This window comes from Arvicanthis niloticus, chromosome 1, assembly GCF_011762505.2.
Source record: "Arvicanthis niloticus isolate mArvNil1 chromosome 1, mArvNil1.pat.X, whole genome shotgun sequence".
Classification (NCBI taxonomy): domain Eukaryota; kingdom Metazoa; phylum Chordata; class Mammalia; order Rodentia; family Muridae; genus Arvicanthis; species Arvicanthis niloticus.
This window is the reverse complement of record NC_047658.1, coordinates 128674844-128701395: the sequence shown is the minus strand read 5'-3', so window position 1 is coordinate 128701395 and position 26552 is coordinate 128674844. Positions and strand designations below refer to the sequence as shown.

Here is a 26552-nt window from a genome sequence, read left to right as displayed (position 1 = left end):
TATTCCATCCTTTTCTTGGCCGTGTACAGGCAACAGGGGAGTGCCCTGATAGAGAAAGCCATGGGGAAAGTGACTAATGCAGTTCTTGGGGACAGAAATTAAGAAGACTGCTTTGGTTTATGCCTAGCTGGATTGGTTCCTCCCTTGCTGTGACATCACAAAGAACCATTGTGAGGAATGATAATAAGGCACTGACTTGGGCTGGAGCTAGAACTTGTAGTGCAGAGCAGGTGTTGACTGTTGTGAAGCAGTTGGGTTAGACTTCAGCTTTGAATGACTTGTATGTTATCGTTTGGAACTGGACATCAGTGATCTGCTTTGACAGACACATAGTGAGTTTGTTTCCTGATTGGTTGGCTTTGATTTGTGGGTTTTAGTTTCTCTCTCTTTTTTAAATTTTTTATTGGCTATTATTATATTTACATTTCAGATTTTATCCCCTTATCCCATTCCCCCCCCCAAGAATTCCCCTATTCCATCCCCCCTCCTTCTGCTTCTATGAGGATGTTCCCCTACCTATCCCTTCACTCCCATCTCCCCACCCTCAAATTCCTCCACACTCGGTGTCCAGCCTTCATGGGACCAAGGATCTCCTCTCTCACCTATGCCCAACAAGGCCATCCTCCCCTACATATACTGATGGACTCATGGGTCCCTCCCTATGTGCTCCCAGGCTGGTGGTTTAGACCCTGGGGAGCTCTGGTTGGTTGGTATTGTTGCTCTCCTCATGGGGACACAAACCCTTTTAGCTCCTTCAGTCTTTTCTCTAACTCCTCCAGGCATGAAGTCAATGGAATGGGCCTCAATTCAATCAGAAAACTATATTAATTTCATTACAGTCAACCCTCTATTGTACCAATGGGTACATTTGTATATCAAAGTTTGATATTATACCCACTATGACCAAAGCAACTCTTAGAAAGGACAACATTTAATTGAAACTGGCTTACAGGATCAGAGGTCCAGTCCATTATCATCAAGACAGGAACTATGGCAGTGTCCACACAGGCATGGTGTTGAAGAAGAAGCTGAGAGTTCTACACCTTTCATGCCTGGTATTGTAAACTTCAACAAAAGAAGCAGTTAGATCTCCATAGTGTCCAGGCCAGCCTGGTATGCATAGCAAGTTCTAGGTCAGTTGAGGCTACATAGTGAAGTCTCTAATGATCCTATCACTTTAGTTGTGTCTGTTGAAACATCTCCTTTTGCTTTCAATTTTATTAATTTACATCTTTTCTTGGTTAGTTTGGGTAAGTATCAGTTTTATTAATCTTTTCAAACTAGCAATTTCTTTGTTCTTCGTCTTGTCCTTTTAGTGTGCACTTAATTTCAGATCTTTCCTTTATCATGTTTTGTCATCTACTGCTTTTGTTGGTTTGGGTTGTGCTGGTCTTTCTATGACTTCAAAGTACCATCATTAGGTTGTTTGAAGTACCCATGGTTTTACTATGTCTGAAATTATAGCCATAAACTGTAAAAGTAACTTTTATTCACCAGATGTAATTGTCATCTCAGAGACTTACTGCTGAATAAACTGACCCTTTATACCTCTTCCTGAACTCTAGCTAGTTGGCTTAACTCAGCCATTCTGGTCTAAACTCCTCTCCAAGCTGACTGATTCAAACTGGCTTCTCTCATCTTCTGCCTGAACTGCTCTGCTTGGCTTCAGACTAACTCAGGCAATCTCTCCTAATTTAATGGCTTCTTTTTATTCCCTGGTTCATTCTGGTTTTATCTGCAAATTGTTTCTGTAAAACTACCTACCTCCATTTTCCACTCTCTCTGCCCTGCTCTATTAAGTTGCCTCTTAAGTAGTTTCTCTTTCCTGTGCTATTTTTGTGAGAGTTGGGTGTATCTTCCTGTGACTTCTGTCAAATCTTTATTTGCTTGGTCTCTTTGTCCCTCAATTAGGCATCCCTTTCGAATATGGCTGGCTGCTTCCTTCTACAAAATAATTTTACCTTCATTGTTAGGGATTAAAAGTGTGTATTGAGGAAGTGTCTATATTCTAGCCAGAGGGATTATAGGTGTGTCATTCCAGCCAGATCACATGGATCTACAAGGTCTTTGAATGTGATCCCTTGCCAGATCAGCCAAAATTTCCTCCTAGAAATTTTACATGATCCTGGGAATTTACAATAAACTTCCTTCCTAGAGCTGCTTTATTTATCTAGCATTGTGTGATGGTGATGGTACATTCTTCACAAGTAAAGGAGGCTCGTGGAAAAGAAGTTTCTTGCTTTTAAACATAAAACAGTGAGGTGAAATGCAGTGTCCAGGACTTCTCTGAGTCTCTTCTAGCCTTTGTGGGAGGCCCAGAATTTCTTCTACACTGTTGATACCTTCATACCCAGTTATTCTTGTTATCAGATACTCATCTCACAGTGTCCTCTGCTTTGTTGTGTTTGCTTCACATTCGCATAATGAATGGCTACCATGAATGTGAATTTTAGTAGAAATGGCTACCTGTTTCTTCTGTAAAAGGGATACCTTCTGAAGTTCCATATTCTTTTGCTTTGAATGGTTTCTGATTACTCCTTAACCGTATTTTGCTTTTAGCTTCAGTGAGTGAGGTGGACACATACCATCTGTAATTTTTACATGTGAAGTCAAATGTAAATGTCTGTCCATTCAATTCAACTAGGTTGATAGGGCATGAATAGGATACTGTGTGTGTTTGGGGGGTCCTAGACAGCCTAGATAATGGATCTGAAATGAAACCTCGAAAACTGTGAGCCAAAATTACCCTTCCCTGCTGCAAAGCTGAATTATGCAATGATGAAATGTTGACACACCTGTCTTCTGAGAGGAAAGTGGTATATGGTGTATACCTCTGAATTATATCCCACCCAAATTGAAACTCTCCAGGAGGGAAGGGGATGCTTGTGAGCCTCTGGTGAACACATGGTTACATGTCTGGGAGAACAGAAACTTGAAAAATTATTGAGGGTCCTTCCTCAGCAAAAGAAGGGGTGATAAACAAGTGCTTAGGACATAGACTGGCTGGCATAGCTACAGAGAAAGGATATTTTGACTGTGAAGTTCCCTCCTAACTATGTAGAGAGTTCCATGGTTATAGGTTTTGTGAGCTATCACCAATATTGGGGTGGGCCTTCTGGTGATTCAGCTAATTATTTTGAATTATCCTTAGTTCTTGTAAGTAATCCATGGCCCATCCTCCTGTTAAAAATGCCAAAAATGCCTCATCAGGTTAAACAGTAGTGTAATTATTATTTGGGTCCCCTATGGATTCCTTTTCATGAGTGAATAAACATGTGTTTCTCCACAAACAGTCTATCACACAATACTTGGCACATAACCTGGAAGAAGGTTGGGGGAAGACTTCATGATTATTATGATGTACATGGACCAAGTAAAGTATCTGTAGGTACCTTTAGTCTTTGGTCCTTGATTAGGGTTAGGAGAGAGAAATAGGTTTCAGAGAAGGAAAGTGAAAGTAAGCAGTCCCAGAGCTGGCAGTGGTGCACTACTCGCTCCCACTTCTCCCTTCTTGGGCAGCAGAGGAGGCAACAACACTGTCTGCTCTGGACAGTGTGAAAACATGAGCTTTGGCAAAGGTGAGTTATGATTCAATACAGGAGGTCAAGGTCTAAGAAAAAATGTTTACAGAAAATGTTTGAGACTGATAAAAGCAAGTGATGAAGGTCAACGGATATAAAAGAACTAGGGTGATGATGAGTTAGAAATAAAACATACTTCAGATGAAAAAAGTTTTAAGTTGCTAAATGCAATTGAAGATGTTTAAAGCTGGTTAATGCTAGTGATGTTTAAAGTTAGTAAATGCAAGTCATAAATGTTGAAGGTTCTAAGAAGACATTTTAAGGTATATAAATGCAAGTTATAGAGATGTAAGAAGTGCTTGCTTCGGCAACACATATGCTAAAAGAGATGTAAGAAATGATTTAAGGAGGAAAATGGGGAGTGTTTTATATTCTATAATGCATTATATTCAACATGCTATTGTTATTTCAAAGTTTAGAATTTGAACATTGATCAGTGGTGTTCTGATGAGCGAATGGAATATTGGCAGTTTACAATTCAGTCACAAACTCAAGATTTTAATTTCCCTTTGGTTCTGAATATAAACTTATAAATGCTTCTCATTGTGCTAAAAACATCTCCATTCAATCTGTATATCTAACCCTCTGGATTGAGGAAAAACTGTTCTGTGCCTTTTAATCTAAACCTGTACCTTTTACTAGGTGTCAAAGGCATGAGTCTATTCCTGTTGTCTAACAGACATGTGTTAACTATATTTCTAAAATATGGATTTCAATACAATGGTAAATACTAAATGTATAACCTTTTGCAAATTAAAGTTTACATAAACTCCAAGGAATCAAGAGTCCTACGACTTGGATCTGCCTGTCACAGATCAAATGAACTCCAGATAAGTATACCTGCCTATTCTGATTGAATCTAGCAGGGGTCCAAATATAAATTATATAAACTAACATATATCATACAAGTTAGAATTTATATACATTGAAACATATGTATATATATGTGTGTATATATATACACATATATATAATAACTACACATTTGTACATGCATGGGTATATATAAATTATCCACATTAAATATAAAATATACAAGTTAAATATAAATTAGATACTGAATATGATTTATATGTTTATATGTCATATATACTAAATAAAATCATATACATTAAATATTAATTACTTTACATAAAATTCTTATATATTATGTATTATATATGTAAAATATGAATTAAATATGAGTTAAAGCTGTAAAATATAAGTTAAAATCTATATAATATACATAATTTTGCATGTTCTCAAGATCAGGGAACTATGGAATAAGCCCATGGAGCTCTTAAAAAAATCAATTACAAAAAAAAGTGGTTCAGGGGAGTTGTATGCTCCTTCACCACAAAATTTTATTCTGAACTTTTTGACCTTGGATGACAACAGATACTCTGGGACTGAGTGTCTATGGTACTCTACAACTCGGCATACTTATGCCCAGGAGAAATGGAAGGATCCTTTTACTGGCATATGGCAGAATCTCAATCCAGTATTAATATGGGTAAGAGGGTATATTTGTGTTTTTGTACAGGATGCTGAAAGTACCAGGGGAGTGCCAGAGTAATTGATGAGACATGCTAATGCTGGGACAAAGAATGATGCTGACCAGGATCTTGCTGTGTACCCTGGCAATGGCAACAGCAAAGCTGTATTGGGCATATGTTCCTGATTTACCTTTGCTACATCCTTCTGTATGGTTAAGGCCATAAGTACTTGTGACCTCTAATAATATTCAACCATTAGGATTACCTTGGTCTGAGAGTAAAAAAGTATTTTATACTAGTGAATTACACGGCTATAAGTCAGGGCTTACCTATTTGTTTTACTAGAAATAGTGCCAATGCTAGATGTGTTTCTGTTGACCCTCAAACTTGGAAGACACTAAGACTGTAGTATATTACAGTCTTAAGCATTAAGATGGGAAGACTGGATAAGCTGGACAAATGCCTTCCTTGCCTCAAGCTTTTAGACCTTGTGGGATAGAGAACACAGAGACTTTGGACTTTGCCTTTGAAAACTCTATCAATTGGAGTTGTTATAATGACCCTTCTTTTTCCATTAATGTGACCAGTTACCCCAATTCAATCATGGGCTGGTCTGGAAATCAATCCAATACAGGACAAAAGGAAATGACAGTGGGTATTTGGAGGGCTAGTTCTGGACATTTTCAGAGACATATGTGGAAATTGGCAGCTGCCTTGTATGATGTTATGTTTGCTGTGAATAAAAATGGAACAGGTTCTGGGGTTAAGGTAATTATGTAACATCCTGCGTTAAGCCACATAATCTTTTACTAATTGGGAATGTTACCTTTGTTATTGGCTCTGATAATGAGTTCAATTTTTTTGTTTTAATTTTTTGTCCAGTTGTATTTCTGTACTGTATGATGGTCAATCTGTAAGGGTAGTACATCAACCAGCTTTTATTATGATTCTTTTAAATTTGTCTGAACCCTGGTATTCTGAAAAAGGCTTACAAATACTGGAAGAATTAGATCATGTTCTGGCAAGGAACAAACATATGGTTGAGCTGGTCATTGCCGGTGTTTTTGCTCTCATAACTCTTAGAGCCAGTGCTACTACTTCTGCATTAGTTTTAGCATGAGTGTACAAACAGCTAGTTTTGTTAATCATCTTGCCAAAAATGTAACCAATGCCCTGAGCATACAAGTGGATTTGGATAGATGGCTACAACAAAGAATTGATATACTGTAGATCATGAGAGATGAGGTGCAAGGAATAAAAAATCAGAAGCCATTTGGAATGTCATTGATATGAATTTGTATAACTACAAAAATGTATAATGAAAATGAACCAGAGTAAAAAGGCACCTTCAAGGTATATGGCATAATACTAATATTTCTTTATATTTATTAGCCCTGCATAAGGAGGTTGTACATTTAAGAAAGGCAAGGCTTTTGTGTTTTGATGCTGCTAGCATTGAATATAATATTCTGAAAAAGTTACAGGCTGCTTATTCTTCATGACCCTTGTTTACATTTCTCTTATTGAGCATCTATCAACCTAAGACAACTGATGAAGACAAGATTATTTGCATGCCAATGATGGGTATGAATTGTGTTTTTAGATGGCAACCTAAGACAGATAGAACATTCCACTCCACGACTGATAGAGTGTGAGGCTCTTAAAGAAAAAAGCAAACAAACAAGCAAAGAAAGTACAAAAAGAGGGTAAGTTTCTTTCAGAGGTTGATCAACCTAAGACAGAGCATGAGTGCTAGAAATCATGTATCAATGTAGGGTAAGGTCCACACTTCTTGAGGGGATGCCTAAGACTGCACCAATAGCTGAGACAGCTTTGGCTTGTATGGATAAAAAAGGGGGACATGTGGGGAACACATCCAGAGTTAACTTTGGCTGACTTCTTGCTTGTGAATAATCATGAATGAGTCTGACAACATCTGTCTTTGTTTTTAATTAAAATGGGTGTTATATCCTGCCAAGTTCCTTGTCTTACACCCTTGAGAGACTGTCCAAGCCTGAAGGAAGTGGCCTTAGTCATACATGGATACTGTGCACCATAAACTGACAATATAAGCATTTGTAGTCATTGTTTAACTTCCTAAAATTGGTCATGCTTTCTGTTGTCTGCCTTTAAAAGATACTGAGAAAATACATTTGTTGCTATCATGATACTGCCCTCTTATATCTGTCTCTTATATTTTCTTTGTCTTTCCTATAATCATCCTCACTCCCCTAGTAATGGTTCCTGCATTGACAGACCAGGAGGGTCCAACAAATTAGCTTCTCAGTTTGTTCATTTTTACTGTTAGGCAACATTCTGCTTTGCTTAATATATTTTTTAAAGATTTATTTATTTCACATTTATGGGTGCTCTCTTTTCATGCTCACCAAAAGAAGAAATCAGAGTCCATTACAGATGGTTCTGGGCTACCAAGTAGTTGCTGGAAGTTGAACTCCAGGCCTCTGGAAGAGCAGTCAGTGCTCTTAACTGCTGGCAAGGCCAACTCTCCAGCCCTGTTTTATATTCTTAAATTGTTAGTTTATAGATACCAGGTCCTGTGTCAATGTTTTTGTTACCCCTTTGTTATTCTACGCTGTGAATAATGGCTTCTCTTGACAATGTGGGGAAGGTTTTTGGGTATAGTCTTCATGGCATAGCGAATGTCCAACTTGATAGGATATTGCTAGCTGTTTCCAAAGTAGTTGAACTCATGCATGTTCCCAGGCAGAATATATAAGAGATCCTGTTTACTGCCATTCCTTATTTTTTAGCATCACCAAACATTGATTTCACCAGTCAATTAGGTAAGAACTAAAACCCCTTTTTGTAGTCATTATTTCTAAGCCGTCATGATTTCTATTATCTAAGTTGAGTTTGTGCTCATGTGTGTACTGGCTGCAAATTTCTCTATATATAAAGTTACCTAGGACTTTGCTCCTTATGGAGGTTTGGGTCATATTAAACCCTTACCTAGAAAGCATCTCTTCTAAAAAACCTTATTTAGTGTTCTGTTACAGGTCTCATCCTTCTCTGCTGAAAGACTATTTCTTATGCTAATACCTGTGGACAGCAATGAGCTGTAAATGGCAGCTTCTACTTTATTAGGCTTTAAAACATTTTGACTAAGAGATTTTTACCTTAATGTAGTTTAATGATCCTCATGATTTTTTCCATTATTGTTACTACCTTTTCTTTTACCGTTGTAATTTTGTAGGTGCAAAGCTTTTAAAGGATCTTTTATTAACTTATTTATACATTCATTTTTGTTAAAGTAGTTTTTAAAGTAATTTTATATGTATGCTTTTGTTAATATTGGTCAGGTCAAATTGGACATTAATCTGCAATAGAACCTTATCTCTTTATCAAACTACCCTGGACGTCTCTAAATATAAGTACTCTGTTGACTATGTAACAATCTCAGTTAAGATCAGTGCCTAATAAAGGGAAGATCTAGAAGCTATTTTATAAAACAGAAGTTGAGTTGAAGCTGTCATTTGGAACTTGCATAGGCTAAAGTCTACACATGGGTCTATAAATTCCAAAAGCATCATGCGTGAGCAGAAATCGATTTGCAAAGCCAAGGGCTGCTCTGGTATACATGTGCCAACAGGATCCATTTCAAAACATCGATTCCTCCTGCCAAGGTCAGCGTTGCCAGTCCTTCTATCACCAAAGTAACCAGAGAATGCCAGAGTCCTCAGGCTCGAAACATGGCTTCTTTTGAAAATTACACTGCAGCAATTTTATCCTTTCTTTTCTTTTCTTTTCAGTGATGGAAAACCTTTTTATCATTCTAAAATGTAGTTGTTTTTCTTTTCATGAAAAATTTTTAATAGAGAGCAAAAAGCTATACGCCCAAGGCCCCCTCACCCCTCCAAAATAACAGTTTTTTTCTTAGAGAAGGTTTTAACTTCACAAAAGGGGGCGGGGGGTACAGTGGGTTCATGTCATGCTCCACATGTTGAAGATAAATACTAAGTTGAAAGCTCTTAGCTATGCAGCTGTGACCTGGAGTTCAGGTGTGGGCGTAGCTTCGTTACTTACTCATTTAATTTACAAAGTAAGCCTAGTGGCTAGTATTTCTCACCTTTCTAAGAGTGAACTGACACTGCCTTCACTATATGTAATTAGGACAAAGCCCTAGCATGTAGGACTTTACAAGGAGGACAGGAAAGTCCAGACAAAATGGAAAGAAAACAGATTTAGGCTGAATATGGCATACAAGATGACACCAATTTTATTCTGAGTATAAGATACAAATGGGACCCTTTGACCTGATTGCTTCATCTTTAAATGGTAAACTAAACAGCCATGAAAATTTAATAGTGAGGAAATTAGTACCTTCTTACGTTTCAGACTGTGAAATGGCACCAGGGAGACTCTGTGTCAGGCAGTAGGCGGTGTGTGGAGGTACCAGATCAAACCTGCAAGTTTTGCCCCTTCAACTTGCAATTCCCGATTGGAGACATTCTGTCAGGATACCTTCAGGATGCCACCCAAAAAAGGTATTTTGAAATAACCATCTGTTTGTGGGATTCTGTGCATTCCTTAGAAGTTTTCTTCCAATTTTTGTTTCAGCATTTTATCTTCTCTTGGGCTTTTCTTCTGTTTTTCTGTGGTTGAATTCCTTTGTTTCCTGAGAACTTGGGCTGATTTTTAACAGTTCTCCAATGTCTTCTCCTGTATGGTTGTCCAGTTTCTCCCCCTGGCAAGTGACCACATTTAGTTTTCTTACGTTAAGAAAGCAATGCACATTGAGATTCTGGTGTAGCAACTCATATCCAGGCTTTCTGCAGCCAAAACCTATGGTTTGAGATGTTGAGATGTACATACTAAAGTCCTGAATTAAATGCAGTTCAGGAGAGAAAACAAACTAAGAGAAAGCTAAAAGGCATGCCATCACATATTTGGGGTTTATAAATAGAGGTAAGAAGCTACCGCTGGCCATAATGTACATTTGTAGCACCCATTGATAGCGTATGATGTGTTCCATTTTGGAGTGTTTGACTAGCTTTCATTTGAGTCTGTTTCTGGCAGCATTTAAGCTCCCTCAAAGACAAACTGGTAGAATTTTCAAATAACAAAAGCCTAGACATGCATAATTTTTTTTTTTGCTAATCCATATAGTCTTGTTATTAATTTAATTTAATAACATTCTAATTCATTTAATCTTAGAATGGAAAGTGAAGGCTGAGACCTCGTTTTAGAGATAATCTATGAAAGCCATCTAGCCTCAGGCTTGTATCTTGGGGATCTGAGCAGTAGTAGTATCCTATTGATTATGCTCAACCATTTTTATTAACGTCTAACACCTGGGGAATCATAGATATATCAGTATTTGGAGTTACTTCTTTCAGAAAAGAACACAGTTGTGGGGGAGTGAGAGAAAGAGGGAGAGGGGGAGAGGGACAGAGACACAGAGAGAGAGAGATTGCCGAATTTATCCCAAGAATCTTTTGAAAATGTCACCTTTAAAAGTATAGAGTTGATTTTCCAGTAATAAGGGCAAGAAAAAAAAATCTTAGGCAAGATTTTCTAACCTGAGTGCGTCAGTCTTCTGGGTTTACATAATTGCTATTGGAAGGCGTTGTGTTTGTTTTTATTAGCTCTCCAATAATTCTTTCAAATCTGTAATTATTAATGTTAGAATTAATAATTTTATACTCAAACCAAGAGCCTCACACATGCCAGGCAAGGGCTCTCTGACTGAATTACTTACTGTGTTAGAGGCTCTTGATTTTTATTAATTCTATCATATTTCATTTACTAATTTTTCTACACAATAATATAGTTTGATAGCTTATGAAGAATGTAATATGCTGTCATACAAAATGTATAAAATTTACAGAAAAATGCCTTAGAATACTCTAGTGAGAAGATACAATCCTATTACAGAAAGTTCAGCATAAGCATTCATTCGGTTATCTTCCAGATGGGTTTTCTATCATAATTATGTCTAGTTTACATTTAATAAAATAGGCATAATATCAGCATTTCTTCGGGTCCCATGAATATATAGCATATGTAATTAATATTTGTCGATTTGAAAAGTAGAATGAATAAGTGAGGTAGATGCAAATTAATTTAATAAGCAAATGAAAGTAGTTCCATAAACTTTAGGTAGGCTGTTCAAGAAAAGAACGATAGCTTTGCCTCTTTTGGTTGATGGGTTGTCAGTATGTCATGACAATTGTGTCTGTAATTGAGAGCTTGTAACAAGCCAGGCTCTAGATGTTGTATTATAGTCATTCACCATGGTGGCTAGATGTGAAGCAATGACAAACAATTACTTAGTGCATTTCTGCCACTTCCAACAAGCTAGGAAAGAATACAGTGTATCAGTTATAAGTACATGGCTCAGTATGTGGAAATTCACTTGTGCCTTTGGGCAGTTAGTGGAGAGATGACCAGAGCTAAATCTGTCTGCCTGTGTTTCAGTCATGTTTCCATGCCATTGGGGTACTCAAAGATACTCTTGGTTCCCTCCACTTGGGGGAGCATCATCCTAACATGCCCCATCCTGGACTTATCAAGTGGCGCTGCATGCAAGTATCAAAGTGGCAGGGGTCCTCAAACTCTGGAGGTCCATTGGACAAGGGATTCAGTTGGAGTCTTGAGGAAGTTTAAAGATGAACTTGAGGTTTGTAACAAAGAAAAGTAGAAACTTAGAAACATCCGATCCATGTAAATCCTAGTCCTTTGTGAGGTTTAAAATGGAAAGATGATTGAGGGAAGGTGCCGTGAATGACTTCCAAGTCAACTGAGTAGAATTAAATTCCAATAAACAAAACCAAAACACAGCAGAAAGGGAATGTGTAGTGAGAACTTGACCAGTTGTTTGCAAGGCGAGTGTTGGAAATATGAGTTTGGTAGCATTGGGGATCATGATGTTCTTATAATTATCTACCTTACCTTAATATTTTTTAAGTATTATGAATTGGACCTAGAGCCTTGGACATACTGGGCAGTCCCTATGCCACTGAGTCACTTACCAGGTCTCATGTGACTGCTGAAAGCAGCATATAAAATGACAATAGAATGTGACAGACAAATAGAGCCTTGGACAATGGCAGCACTGAGTGTAAGTAGGGAGAGAGACAGTGGGTGACTTATTGGAGGAACAGAAAAGATTTATAAGAGGGTTGAGAAGAGATAATATAGAAAGCTCAGTAGCTGGGAGCTGCAGGAAGGAAGGTGATCAGTGAAAATCTTCAGGATGTATCAGAGAGATCTCCAACACACAACCAGGATATCTATATCCAGTCTATAGCCATATAGAAAATATGTATCTTTTATTTTTTAATTTAATTTTATTTTTTCGTGAAGACACTGTCAATTCTGGACTGTCATATAAAATGTGACTACTCTTTCTCTTAACATTTGAAACAGAGTAATAGAATGCTAATTAAAAAAAGGTGTCTAGAAAATTCCCACCAGTGTGTCAGTCAGTGAATCCTAAAACTAAAAGACAGTTAGTGATTAAATGGTGTTCACAAATGAGACCATGAGACCATACTCGTGCAAAACATTTGTAAATTACAAAGTGATATGCTCATAAAAGTTCCAGTCACCACCACTATGCTACTATGGTGATGGTTGGCATAAGAATGGTTTCTTAACCATGCAAAGATAAGCCTCTTTTCTGCTTAAGCAAATTAGTCAAACCTCTGAATTTCTGATGCTCAGATGATGTCCTTCTGTATCTAAAGCAAATAGACTACATTTTCTACAAGAGATGTTGCTGTTGCATATATGTGCATATTTGGTTTTATAAATTCTCATACAAATTCACCCCATTAATTAATTAATTTGACCATCAATTAGTTCATTTGACAAATAATTTATTTGTTCTTGCTTTTGGTGGTTTGAATGAGAATGTCCACCATCAGTTTATATGTTTGAGCACTTGGTCCTCAGTTGCTGGAACTGGGAAGGATTAAGAGATGTGGCCTTGTTGAAGGATGTGTGTCACTAGATGTGGTCTTTGAAGTTTTAAAAGGTTACAACATTCTCTGTTAGCTCTCTCTCTCTCTCTCTCTCTCTCTCTCTCTCTCTCTCTCTCTCTGTCTCTGTCTCATTTGTGGATCAGACGTAAGCTCTTAGGGTCATGCTTGTCTGACTATTGCCATGATTCCTGCCATGATGGTCATACATTCACTCTCTGAAACTTTATGCATCACAGTAATAGAAAAGTAACTAAGACAGTGCTCCAGGAAGAATATGCTGTGACAACAGTCATAAAGAATTCACACATTCAAGTGCTACAATACCAGTGTATTGCAATAATTGCAACAATTATTGGAATAAAATCACTGATAAACATGTTACAAAGGATTGTTTGAAAATTAGCAACTTGAAGTGTTTGCTTTGAAGGTAACCTGTATTCTCAAGGTTCCTCTGAGTAAAGAGCGTATCTTGAGCATGGTTGTTAAAGGATAGCGTCCCATTAACTGATAAAATGCTGTTGCATATTTACATTTCTTTTCTCCTACTTTATGTAGGAACTTTATGCCTAACAAACTGCATGCTCTTAAAAAGTATAGACTGAAAGTCTTGAGACATTTTTATGCCTTATCATCACAACCATAAATGAAGGTTTCCACTGTTCAAAGGTATTTTATGCCTTTTTCAGCACAAGCCTACAAACAACAGCCACAACGTCCCTGTATAGTCTTCACCCCTACAACCAAACAAGTCTTAGCTGCTTTTCCTCACTACTGATTAGTTTGTGTTTTCTACAATGTTACATAAAGGGAAGCAGTAAACACTGCTTTTGCATCTGGAATCTAAAGAAAATTTAAATCACTTTTATTGGTTTTAAGTGCATATAATTAAAAAGCAAAGTCAAACAAGTCTAGATCAGCACGTACTCTGTGAAAGCACAGTTACAATAAATGTATGGGACCAGGGCCTAGCTTTTGTTTGTAGTATAGTGTTTGAGACCCCCTTGTATTTTCAGATACATTAGTCATTTGTTGCTTATATTACTAAACACAACCTGCCTTGTATTTCACACATGGCTTATCCATTCACCTTTTGAAGAATATTAGAGTTGTTTTCGATCTGGGGATGAATAAAGCTCTCTAAACATTTGAGTGGGACTCTAGGTGAATCTGTAGATTGAAAGAGCTGGGTTTGTGGCTGTGCTTTGGTCACTTCTTAAGTCACTGTAGAATTGCTTTCCAAGGTGGCTGTCATTTGTTTTATACTTGTGCCAGTAGTGTGTGAGGTCTTGTTGATCCACACGCTCATCAAAAGTTGGTACTGTGAATGGATCTAATTTAAGCCTTTTGAGAATGTGTGTGGTGAAGCCTCATTGTGGCTTTAATTTGCATTTTACTAATGGCTAATATGTTTAATATGCTCACTCTTTTTCTTCCTTTACTCGCATCTGTTCTTTATCTTTTGTTTTCTTATCTTCATTTGGATTAAGTACTTCTTTTATTAACATTCTGTCTCCACAGTTGGTATCTATAACGGCCTGTCATGTTTCCATTTTAGTAGCTTTACAAAAAATTTATTACCATCTCTGAGTGTGTAGCATACACTACATGTCCCCTCTTGTGTCTCGTTATTATTTTTACATACATTTTCATCTATTAGAAATTGTATAACCTATCATCTTTGCTTTAAACATCAATTGCACACACACACACACACACACACATATGTAATTTTTTTTTTTATCTAGTGCCAGATCGACCCACATTAAGTGCTCTACCCCTGAGCTGCAGATCCAACCCTAACAATTCAACTGGGTTTTTTTTTAATACTTAAAAAATCAGGAAACTTTTTCTATTTATCTATATTTAATGTTTCTAGTGTTTTTTTCTCTTCAATTACAGCTTCAAATATCCATCTGGTGTTAGTTTCTTTCTTTTAAAGGGTTTTTATTATTTTGTGTGTGGTTGTGTGTGTACATGACATACATACACGTCACAGCACATGTGTAGAGTTACAGGAACATCTTTGTATATTCAGCTCTCTTCTTCAACCTTTATGTGGGGTCCATTATCAAATTCAAGCCACTGTGTTTGTACTCTTGGGCAGCAAGTGACTTTGTTACCTGGGCCGTCTCACCAGCCCCCTGGTATTGTTTTCTTTCTGTTGGAATATAATTCCAGTGATGATTTGGATGGTAAAAATCTGTTGGCAGCCATTTTTTTCAACTCTTGAATCCTTGAAGGTCTTCACATTGCCTACATTTTGAAAGCTCAAAAGATGTGGAACTCTGGGTGTTAGCTACTTGTGGCTCCTTGGTACTTTAAAGATCTTTTTTAGCTTCTGAAGAGCAGAGATGCTGTTTCTGGTGTTCTATGTCATTGCTTTTGGATTTATTCATCGAGCTTTTTAGAGTTGCTATATAACTGTTGTCAAATTTAATATGATTAGTCAGGATTTCTTCATGTTTTCTTCTGAGACAAAAATGACACAGATCCATCTTGGAATTACTGTAATGCTTCTGAGAATTATGTTTTGTTCCAGTGAGTTTGCCTAGTTTGGTCTGGGATGTTGAACAAAAGGATGAATTTCTTTCTCCCTTATGTAAACAATCTCACCTGTTTCTAAATGGTATGAGTTCCAGGACCTGTTTTGCCCAATCCTCTTCAGTGCATCTTTTTTCTGGACCCACATGTATACACATTCCAATGCTCAGCTAAGTTGGAAAGTTAGAAAATTTATCTTTAGGCAAAAGATAGAGCAATGTGTGGCTCGTGTCATTAACCTTCATCCTTCTGGAAGTCATGATTTGGGGCTGCCTATTGAGCAGGCTATGAAAAAGAGATACCACGTATGTTTTATCTGGCTTCTTGCTTGCCAAAGAAAAATAGAGAATTCTAGTTATTTGTATTGAACCAAAAGTGAAATTCCAATACTGCTTTTGTAACTTTGCTTAATTATGTGAAGATTTTTTAAATTATAAATTTTAAATTATATAAAGAAGCAAGTGAGAATCTCTCGTAAGCATTTTTTATAGTGTATATAGACTTCTCACAATCTACATTTTACCAAGGATGATGGTTTGTAATAACTGAGGCCCTTCTGCTGCTGCCTATAAATTTTACATCTAGCTATGTAATACAGTACAATGGGGAAAAACAAGATGATATTCCACTTATGTCTGTTATCTTTTTTGGACTTGGAGAGACTCAGATGAGGCTCATGAAGTCTGTAACTCATATCAAGTGATAAAGCATCAACAAAACCTAAAGCAAAGTTATTTTAGATAGTGAAAAAATATCACCATGATAAAACTGAATTCCTTAAACATTTTTATTCATACCATAATTTCAGAATTCAATAGTTGCTTCTATTTGGAAAAGAGTTCTTAATATTAATTCAAACATTTCACTTTAGAATGTGATAATTCACCCATTCTTCTGGTGTGGGACAGTGAAATGTCACTTTCTATCAAGGCAAAGAGTAACAGTGTGGCTAAATTACACCATCATTTGCTCCTATTTGAACAAGGCTATAAATTTAATTTTAATTCACCCAAGATAGTGTCTAAAATCTACTGATTATCAAATATCACAACAAATAAAGAGCTTCTCATTAAGTTTAAGAAACTCATAACCTATTTGGGTACATAAGGCAAATACATAGGATAAGTTGAAAATAACATGTCATCACAATGAAAAAAATGTGTTTTGGAAGAGACAGGAGGTGTGGAGTGATTGCGTAGATGATGTATCAGCTTATTACTGTTTCTCCTGTCCAAACCTTTATTTCCTCTGCTTCTCTGATAAAGAGTCTCAGAAGTGTAATGAATGTTCTTCAGTCTGTCTAGGTCACCTCTTGGCTGTGGAGCTGAAATAGCATCTGGGAACTGGATCTATTCTGATTGTATTAGGTGATCACAGTTCTCCTTGCTCCTGTTTGGTTCATGCATCCCAGACCTGGGCTTGCTTGGGTAGTGAAACTGATATTAGAATCATAAGTAACAAGGTTGAGTCTATACAAGCTCTATACCTCAAGCCACTGTGTGTGAGTGAAGGGTAAGTTGGTTAAGAGCAAAATACTCTAAGTAGCCTAGCCTAGGCTTCAAGAGGATAACGGGAAATAATTCATGGACAAAAAAGCAAGAAAGAAGGTAAGCCCTTGGATTATCTAGAGCCAGAAAAGCCCATAGCAAAGCCAGAGAGAGAGAGAGAGAGAGAGAGAGAGAGAGAGAGAGACAGAGAGACAGAGAGACAGAGAGACAGAGAGACAGAGAGACAGAGACAGGGGAGGTGGGAGAGCTCTTTGACTTTTGCTAGTCTGCATCATTTTCCCTGGCTACATAGAGAGCTCTCTTTTATAGTAGACATGGCAGGAAGGCCTGATGCTAAGTTTGTCTATAACTTTTAGTTTTTCAGACATGTGACTAAGCACACAAGTGCATATTTATGTCAAGGCTCAAGTCAGAAAATATTGGGGTAGGGTAGAAGAATCCTATAATATGAGAAACTGAACCAATGAAATGATGACTGTTGAACACTGTTAAATGTTCCACACCTTTCAGTCCCTCTTACTCTGTAAAATGGACATGAAACCCAATTTATAGTGTCAGATCTCATAATACAGCATGAAGTCCACGGACCGTAGGTTCTTCCCCAACTCTCTTTCTGTGTAACTTTTCATTCTTTGCCTTAGGTAACTTTCTGTTAAATTTGTTCACCTAAGAGTACATACCGATGCGAGTATGTTCTAATAAAACTGAATTATTATAATTATTATAAATAGCTTATTGTCCTGTCATTTTTCAAGGCAAGAATTTATGATTTCTTCCTGAGCCAAGACCATATAGGCAAAATAGCTGTAATGACTGTTGTCTGTTGAGAATTGCTTGTCGAGGTGAGGGCTGTATAGCTGCTGAAGGCAGCCTACAGGGTTAATTGTGGGATAATACTCAGAGTGTTGTAAAAGATGCCTAGAAGAACCCATAATGTGAGGGTTCCCTATAGGCAGAAGGAGACAGTTGCAACCGACTCACAGCAAGAGCTGCTGGAGGAAGGGTGCTTCCATAGGATGTGAGCCTGGACTGGGTATTTTAATGCCTGAAAATGAATCCAAATTATCAAAGTGAAATGGTTCACCCCACTGAAAATGGCCAGAGAGCTACAGGATACATCTGAGAGAAACCACAATCACAGTTGGGAAAGGGACTGAGGATGCTTTCTTTACATTTTCAAGTATCTTTATATCCCAAAGTGAATGATAAATGCAGTTCTAGGGTCCACACTAAGCTTTGGTAAAACAACTGTTTCTTCCTCTTGAGGAAAGTACTTAAACCATCTGATCAAAGAATTTGTTATGGATCGCTCATTCACTCTCTCCAGTCTTTGTTCTAATCGTAGCTAAGATTTCCATTTGGCCTTAATTACCGATTGCTGAGCACTGCCAGTCAATTGCATTCTAACCTTGAGAACGACTGCACGACACCATGAGTCATTTTCTTCTCCCAGTGCTTGTGGTCTGGTAGTTTATCCCGCACATCTTCCTTTTCTCCTTGAAGTGGTGGGTGGTCCCTAAGCTGTGTGGATTGAACAGGTCTTCCTGTACCTTTGATGCCACTGTTCTCTTCTGCTTATTAAAAACTGGGCTTGCAGCTGTATCCCTAATTTGTGGGAACATCATGGCCTTTTCTAAGTAATAAACAACTCAGCATCCTTGCTGGCAGTCCTTGTTGTTTTGTTTTTATACTTCACAGCCAGTATTGTGTACAAGAGACTTGTGACTAGCCCGAGGCTAACTGAGTTCTCTACCTCATATGTATTTCCCTCTCCTTAACTTGCATTATATTCAGGTCAGTTGTCCAGTTCTTAGTATTTGAGAAGTAAGGTCTAACTGAATAACCACCTCTTTCCCAGTTCTCTTTTGCTCTTTACTCAATTAAAACAAAAACAAAGAAATCTTTTCTTCTCTACTTCTGTTCCTCCCCAAAGATACAATTTTTTAAAGAGAGTTCCTAAGTGTCTCATTGTACACATTAAGACTCTGAATACAGAAACAAGATGTGCTGACAATCGTAGCCTCCCACTGAATCCTTAGAGAAATACATTTATTCTACCTAATATTTCCTTAGCTGCATAAACAGACACTTTTCGTGGAAAAGTATTTTCTTGGGCCATGGTGAAGTTGTTCCGCAGTCCTGATCAAAAATATGAAGCATGTACAATCTGCTGCTTGCGGCTTTCCCATATTACAGTACCATTGTTCTCCAGAACCCAGTGCCCACGAGCTCTTTGTCCGCTGTCTCTCATGTTTGCCTGCTTTCATCCAAGTATCTTTATGGAAAATATTGGCACTTTATCTGTACCCTAAGATATAGAAATTTCTGGTTGCCTGCTGTTGTGTTTTCAGCCATGGCTCGCATTCTTTCAGCCTGACCCCTCTAGCATCAATGCACATCCAGCATCAGGGGATGAGTTGCTTTGCACTGCAGTTGCCAACCAGACTCTCTAAACCAGAATGCTGCAGGTTGAACTTGGGTCTGTCTTTTAGTTCATATATGGTTTACATCATTGACTCTTCATATGGCTCCATGAAGCTAGTCTTGAGGCTGCTTTGACATTATATGTTACAAAATCTAGGGTCACTCCTTTTATTATTAATCCACATAGTCACTCAGTAAACAGTCATGTCTTAGCTATTCTTATGGCAACAGATTTTCCAGTATCATTGGTGACCTCACAGTATTTCTTGAAATCTCAAAGGAAGTCCTGATAACAAATATTTCATGGCTAAGATTACTGTTGCAGAATTTTTAATGTATTTGTTTATTCATGAAAACATTTATTTTTGAGATGATAATAAAATTACATCATTTCTCCTTTCCATTTTGTCCCTCTAACCCCTTCTACATCACCCTCTTTGCTCTCTTTCAAATTAAACACACATGTACACACACACAGACACACACATGTGCATACACAGACACGCGCACACACACATACACACTTTAAACATGAATCTTATTGAATGAATATATTTTTCTTATATAATTCAAACTGAAAATAAAACCTTTGAGTTTTATTAAATATTGGAATATAAAGGCTGAGACTTGCTTCATGTCGCCATATGAAAAGCCATGTCCACTCTAGTTCTTACTCCTTGTCCTTAGCATCTTCATGAAGGGGTGTTAGAAACACAAGCTGGCCTCTGGTTCTGTTTTTCTTAATGAGCAAAGGCAGGGCTAGAGGAAATGAGTCGTTCAGATTGGGGAATCTTGATGTAGATTGCAATAACAAGTAGTGCAGAGGGATCTGTCGGTGGGGATGTCACTGCCTGGGTTTCAGCTCTTTATTTCACTGGTTTGAGAAAGGATAGGAGGCAGCACTGGCAGAAGAAAATCAATCATAGTAAGGTCATAAGAGTGGTGAGAAGTAGCTCAGCCTCTCATGAGGAGACCTGGACATCATAGCTTACACTCCGGCATAGTGAGGCTACTTTACTTTAAACACTCCAAACAGTGCAACAGCTTGTTTCATATATATGTATCTTTTTTATTGCCCACCAAATGTGTATTGATGTAGGCAGGGGCATTTGTGTTCTGGGAGAAAACACCTGACTCATGAGCAAATAGCCTTTGTTTTGTAGGAACATCATGATGGTTTTCTGATATATCTTTGGTTGCTCTGTCTGTTGGGAGAGGAGACCTGGGTTATGGGAATGTTGAAGTTAACAGGCTACAGACTGCTGCAATGAGGTAGCAGCAGACACACCAAATCCATACATTAATATGAAAGCCAAAAATGATACAAGAAGAAGGGTGTGGCCTAAGCACCCCCCTGGAGTTTGCATACTCCAGCTGACTATATATATATATATATATATATATATATATATATATATATATATATACAGTTTACCTATATCAATATGACTTCTTACTCCTCCTTGAGACTTTGCTGTGTTCTAGCATATATGGGATCTGGTTTCAAATTCTGAAGCAAAATATAGCCTCCTTCCCCTGGCTCACTTAGGTCCCTTTGCCAGTGTCTCAGTGTTCAGTTGCTGTGAAGAGATGCTGAGCTCATGACAGCTCTTCTAACAGAAAGCATTCCATTGGGTTTTGCTTACATCTTAGAGGTATAGTCTCTTATGGACATTTGGGGAAGCTAGCAAACATGCTGCCGAGTCAAGAGTTCTACATCTAAATCTTCAGGGAACAGGAAGAGAGGGTGACACTGGGCCTGGCTTAAGCTTCTGAAAACCCCAAAGCCCACCCCCAGTGACACACTTCCTCCAACAAAGCCACACCTATTCCAACAGGATCATACCTCCTATAGTGCCACTCCTTGATACCCAAAGATTCAAATCTATGAGCCTATGGGGGTCCATGTTTTTATTCAAACCATCACATTAGGATAAGCCCATTCTTTGTTTTCTCATTCTAAAACTGCCAAATAAGCCATTCATCAGTTGGCATTCATTCCTTTTGTCTTGAGAATTTATACCTTGATTCCTTCCTCCTTATAATACACTTGGATATTGAAGTATGGCAAAAAAAAAAAAAAAAAAAAAAAGTAAAAGCCATCATATTTCTTTACTATTTTGTCTGCTTACACCTGAGAAAGTAACACAGTCATGACTGGGCTTTCTCTGTGGAGACCAAATGCTCCTAAACTTTGTAATCTTAGCAATGAAAGAGTTAGTTAAAGACATTTATGCAAACAACCTACTTCCTCTTATTATAATGGGGTCAGTCCTTCCTCTCAGTCAGGTCTCTAGAGAAATGAGAAGTGTTGATTTTCAGGTTGATGAGCTGACTTGCTTATTGGAAGCTTATCACATGTTGGAAGGGGGAATAGCTCCTTACATCTTGACCCTTAGTTTCTGCCTCTCCCTTTCCTATAGGTGTGTCTGGGTGTCTGGCCATTTCTGATACAAGGTTGCCTGTTTTCCTCTTAGCTCCTGCCCTGGACATTAATTATCAAGGCACAAGATTACATTTCTCCTCAACTCTTTTATGTGTGCTTTTCTTTTCTTTTCTTTTTTTCTTTTTTTTTTTTTTCTGGGTAGACTGTGACATTGTGACATTCTGAAATGAAAGTATTTACTTATAATTCTCGTTTTTGTTAGATTAATGTAGATTGGAGTGCCTTTCTCTTCATCAGGCACTGACACATTTAATATTTATATATTAACAGAACTCTTAGAAGATTATGATTTTAGAAAATTAATAAAGTTGAAACAGATGTTGAGAGATTAAAAAGGTACCACTTCTTATGTAAAACATGAACTCATCTATCTGATTCTAAGAACAAAATATTGCTCTTTCAACTGAAGCACATGACTACTCTTGAAGCTAAACATATTCTATTAAATGAACTGAGGTATTGATTATATACATGGGCATGTACTTTCATTTTCTTTGTAAAATGAGTGGAAGGGAGGGCACAGTAAAAGCACTGAACTAAACCACTCTGTGGGTAGAAAGAAAAGGTTGAGGAACAAACTGCCAAGACTATCTTTCAGGAGATAGAAGCAAAATGGCAGAAAAGTAAGCAAGGTTTTATGCCAGCAAGGTGAGGTTCTTGGAGCTGATTGATACAGGTTGTTTGGATTGACCTGAAACTATATATCCTTGCCCAAGATAGTTGACCTTTGTGAGAGAATTAAGTGGGGCTTCGGGTAAACAGAACTCCACCCAAAGAAATATGCTTTTCTGGTGAACACAGAAACTTCCTCTTATGGGATTCCCAAGGAATGCTGAATTTACCCAGCAACAATTCTTTTCTTTACCTGGTCATAGTTGTGTTAAGGACTTTGTGGTGGTAGCTGGAAGTAACAAAGATCATGACACGCCAGGCAGTGGTGGCGCACGCCTTTAATCTCAGCACTTGGGAGGCAGAGGCAGGTGGATTTCTGAGTTCGAGGCCAGCCTGGTCTACAGAGTGAGTTCCAGGTCAGCCAGAGCTACACAGAGAAACCCTGTCTCGAAAAAACAAAAACAAAAACAAAACAAAAAAAAAACTAAAAACAAACAAAAAAAAATCATGACACAATTTGGTGTAAGAATAGGATGGTCTAACAGAGTGATTTGGTAATCAATAGGAAGAAGAATTAATTGACTAAAACATCTACCTCTAAGTTTCTGGAGTATTTCAAAAAACCTAGTTCTGAGTTGTGTTACATGGTAGAATATTTTAGACTCTTTAAAAAAACAAAACAAAACAACAACAACAAAAAACCCCCAAAAGCTTTGTCTATGTAGACCTCCTGAGCTCATGGAATGAGTTTGGTAGCATTCCTTTCCTTTTTATTTAGTGCACTAGATCACAGAGTAATGGTATTAACTCTTCTTTAAAGGTCTGGTAGAAGTTGATGTTGAATCTTTTCAGTTCTTGGCTTTTTCTGTTAGGAGACTACAGCATTGCTTCAAATGTTTTCTTGTTGTTGATCTTCTTAAGTTCATGTCCTGTTGTTTTGTTTTAGCAAGTGTTGGGGGCCGACTTTTAGCAGAAAGCGGCTATCAGCTTTGCAGCCATCTTGAGCCATATACCCTGACATGAGATTTAAATTACAATAGCCTACAACAGCTGAGAACACTCGGATAATCTTGGTTTAGATACCTTGAGATTAAAGGTGTGTGAGATTAAAGGTGTGTGACTTAAGAGTATGACTTAGAAGTATAGAGATCAGAGTTAGAGACAAGACCTAAGGGCATGATTAAAGGTGTAACTTAGAGGTGTGGCTTAGAAGTGAGACATATAAAAGGCAGAGACAGAACAGATCAGAAGACATTAGTCAGACTATAGAAGACAGAACCAGAGATCAGAGAATATAGACGGAGATCAGAGAATACAAGGGATCATCAGAGACGAATCTCAGACATTTGGGAGACACAGCAGAGAGAAGACATTAGGGAGACTAGAGAGAGAGATTCATACACATCAGACATTAGGTAGAGTCTGCCCTCAACCTCGCTCTTGCTGAACCCGGACCCACAGACCGGAGCAGCAGCTTGGGCCGGGATACAGTGGCCGCCCAAACGTGGGTCAGCCCGGGCCTCAACATTTTGCCTGGGCTGCAACATTTATTTTGGCTGCCCCAACTTGGGGCTAGTGCGCTCCCCAACAAGCAAGCCCTCTATGTCTAGAAATTCATCTGTTTTTTTTTTTTTTTTCTAGGCTGTCCAGCATTTTTGAATGTTTGTAAACTAATTCCTAATGACCCTGTGGATGTCATTGGTACCTGTTACTATACTCCCTTTTTAAATTTCTAATTTATTAACTAGGTTCTTCTTTCTCTTTTTTTACAGAATTTGTCAATCTTCATTATAGTTTTATAGAACCATCTCCTTGTTTAATTTATTCTATTTCATTCTCTTAGGCTCCATTAACTTTTGCCCTCATCTTTATTATTTTGTTCCATGTATTGCTTTTGAGTTTATGTTACTTTTGTTTCACTAATAACCTGAAGTACATCAAGATAATCATTCGAGATTTCTAATTTTAAAAAATTAATTAAAATTATTCTGATTGTGTATACTCATTGTACACCGTACTGTGTCATACATGGACATTTTCATGTTTTTTTTTCTTGCTATTGATTTCTAGTTATATTATACTATGATCTGAAAAAAATTAAAAATCATTTTGATTCTTTTGAATTTGTTAAGAGTTTTTTAAAAATTTTATTTATTTTATGTATATAAGCACACTGTAGCTGTTTTCAGATACAACAGTAATGGCCATCTGGGGAGGGGGAAAAGGGAGGAAATTGCAGCATGGACCTGAGGTAGCTGTTCACATTGCATCTGCAGTTAACAAGTAGGGGAGACAAGATGGCAGAATGGTGGTGTCACAGCCCTCTAATTCTAGCTCTCGACAGGCAGAGACAGTCAGAGAGTTTGAGGCTAGCCTGGTCTACAGAATGAGTTGGAGGAATGCTACCCCTTAGCTCTTTCTCTCCTTGCTGTTTTCTCTAAACACATTCCTTGTATGATACTAATCATAGTCATTCAAAACATTCGTATCTCTTAGAGAAATTGAATTTATGGTTAAAAATCTCTTAGACCTATTTACTTCACTAGACTATTCTGCCAAACAATTGAGGGAGAATTCTAATTATGTAAAATCTTTTCTAGGAAGTGGAGGAAGTAGGAATATTTCTCAAACTTTTGAGAGAGAGCATTATTTTAATATCAAAATCAGACAAATGCATTCTTTAGTTTTAATTTTTCTTTGCTTATTTGTGTGTGTGTGCACATGCAGCGTGTGTGTATGTTTGTTTGTGTATATGTATGTGAGTGAGTGTGTGTGTGTGTGTGTGTGTGTGTGTGTGTGGTACCTAAGAAAACTTTCAAGGGTTGATTTTTATTCCCTGTTGAGGCAAGGTCTTCTTTTTTATTATTTCAATTTAAAAAATTATTTCTTTTACTTTTTGATATTTTTATATTATTACATCATTTTTACTTTCCCTTTCCTCCCTCCAATCGCTCCCATATACAAAATTAAGCACTAATGTATACAAATTGAAATAGAAGCTTAAACATATAATTTACAATGTTACAAACAAGAAGTACAAATTAATTAGGGCCCAAGTTGAAATGAAAAAGTAGTACAAAATTTGAACATTGAGTACTACAAAATATTGCTTAAAAAAAGGAAAAAAAATTAAAGATGGTGGAACTAAACTCATCAAATTTGTGAATAGAAGATCAATATTAAAATATCTGTGACTTGAGTCAGTAAACACAATTTCACTGTCCTATGATGCCTTTCAAAATGCTGACATTAATTCACAACCCAGCCTTAAGATTTGTTTAGAAATGCAAAGAACTTCCAGGAAACAAATAAACTTCGAAAAGGAAAAAAAAAAAAAAAAAAAGAGACACATATTTGCAACAGTAATCAAAGCCTTATTAGACCAACATAATGACAAAGACAGGTCACTTCTAGGACAGGGAAGTTCCTCAAACAAGGGGGTGGTTACTCACTAACCTGTCCAGCAGGTTGCTTCAAAGCAACGGTTCACAGACAGCCACTCTCAGTTCCAGCATTCCCTGGAAGCCTTTGAGGTGATGAAGTTACTGGGCTTATCAAGAGCTAATAGCCATAGCTTCACAGTAAGATGCTGATGTCTGTTTTCACAGGCTTTCTGTGTGACAATGATGCACATTAAAGTGGGAGGAGAGTTACCCCAGCTTCTCCTTGCTAGAAATCTACCAGGATTTGGCAGACAGGAATAAAGGTCTGCAGATGTAGAGTGAAAATTTATAAAGACCATTTTATGAAATATATATAGGCTTTTTCTTTATCCTAAACCTGAGCAAGAGAATGCAGGTAACAGAAGGTGGAACTAAATGTAAGATTTCACACATTCTGGGACACATTCTGGGTGGAGGACATTATCCCTGAATCAGAGGACACTTGCTAGATTAACATTCCTCAAGCCTCAGGGTGGAGAAGGCCAAAAGCAAGAAGACACATTCCTGACCACAGGGAAAGATGCAAGTCATCTGGGTGGTTCCAAGAAGTAGCTAACTTTCCACTGTTCTTGGTTA

General features: G+C 37.6%; 1 protein-coding gene across 4 annotated transcripts in view; it reads left to right on the top strand.

Annotated features, from left to right (window-relative positions):
- Positions 1 to 203: 203 nt before the first annotated feature.
- Tmc1 (transmembrane channel like 1) overlaps positions 204 to 26552 on the top strand; it is a 159085-nt gene continuing 132736 nt past the window's right edge. Inside the window, exons 1-3 of one of the 4 annotated variants that reach the window (XM_076928175.1) lie at positions 219 to 332; positions 6660 to 6762; positions 9413 to 9561. In XM_076928175.1, coding sequence (XP_076784290.1) covers positions 9546 to 9561 — 16 coding nt within the window. In that variant the 5' untranslated portion in view covers positions 219 to 332; positions 6660 to 6762; positions 9413 to 9545. Of the gene's footprint in view, positions 333 to 6659; positions 6763 to 9412; positions 9562 to 26552 lie in introns of all 4 variants that reach the window. The other 3 variants (XM_076928171.1, XM_076928178.1, XM_076928173.1) reach the window with 3 other exon arrangements.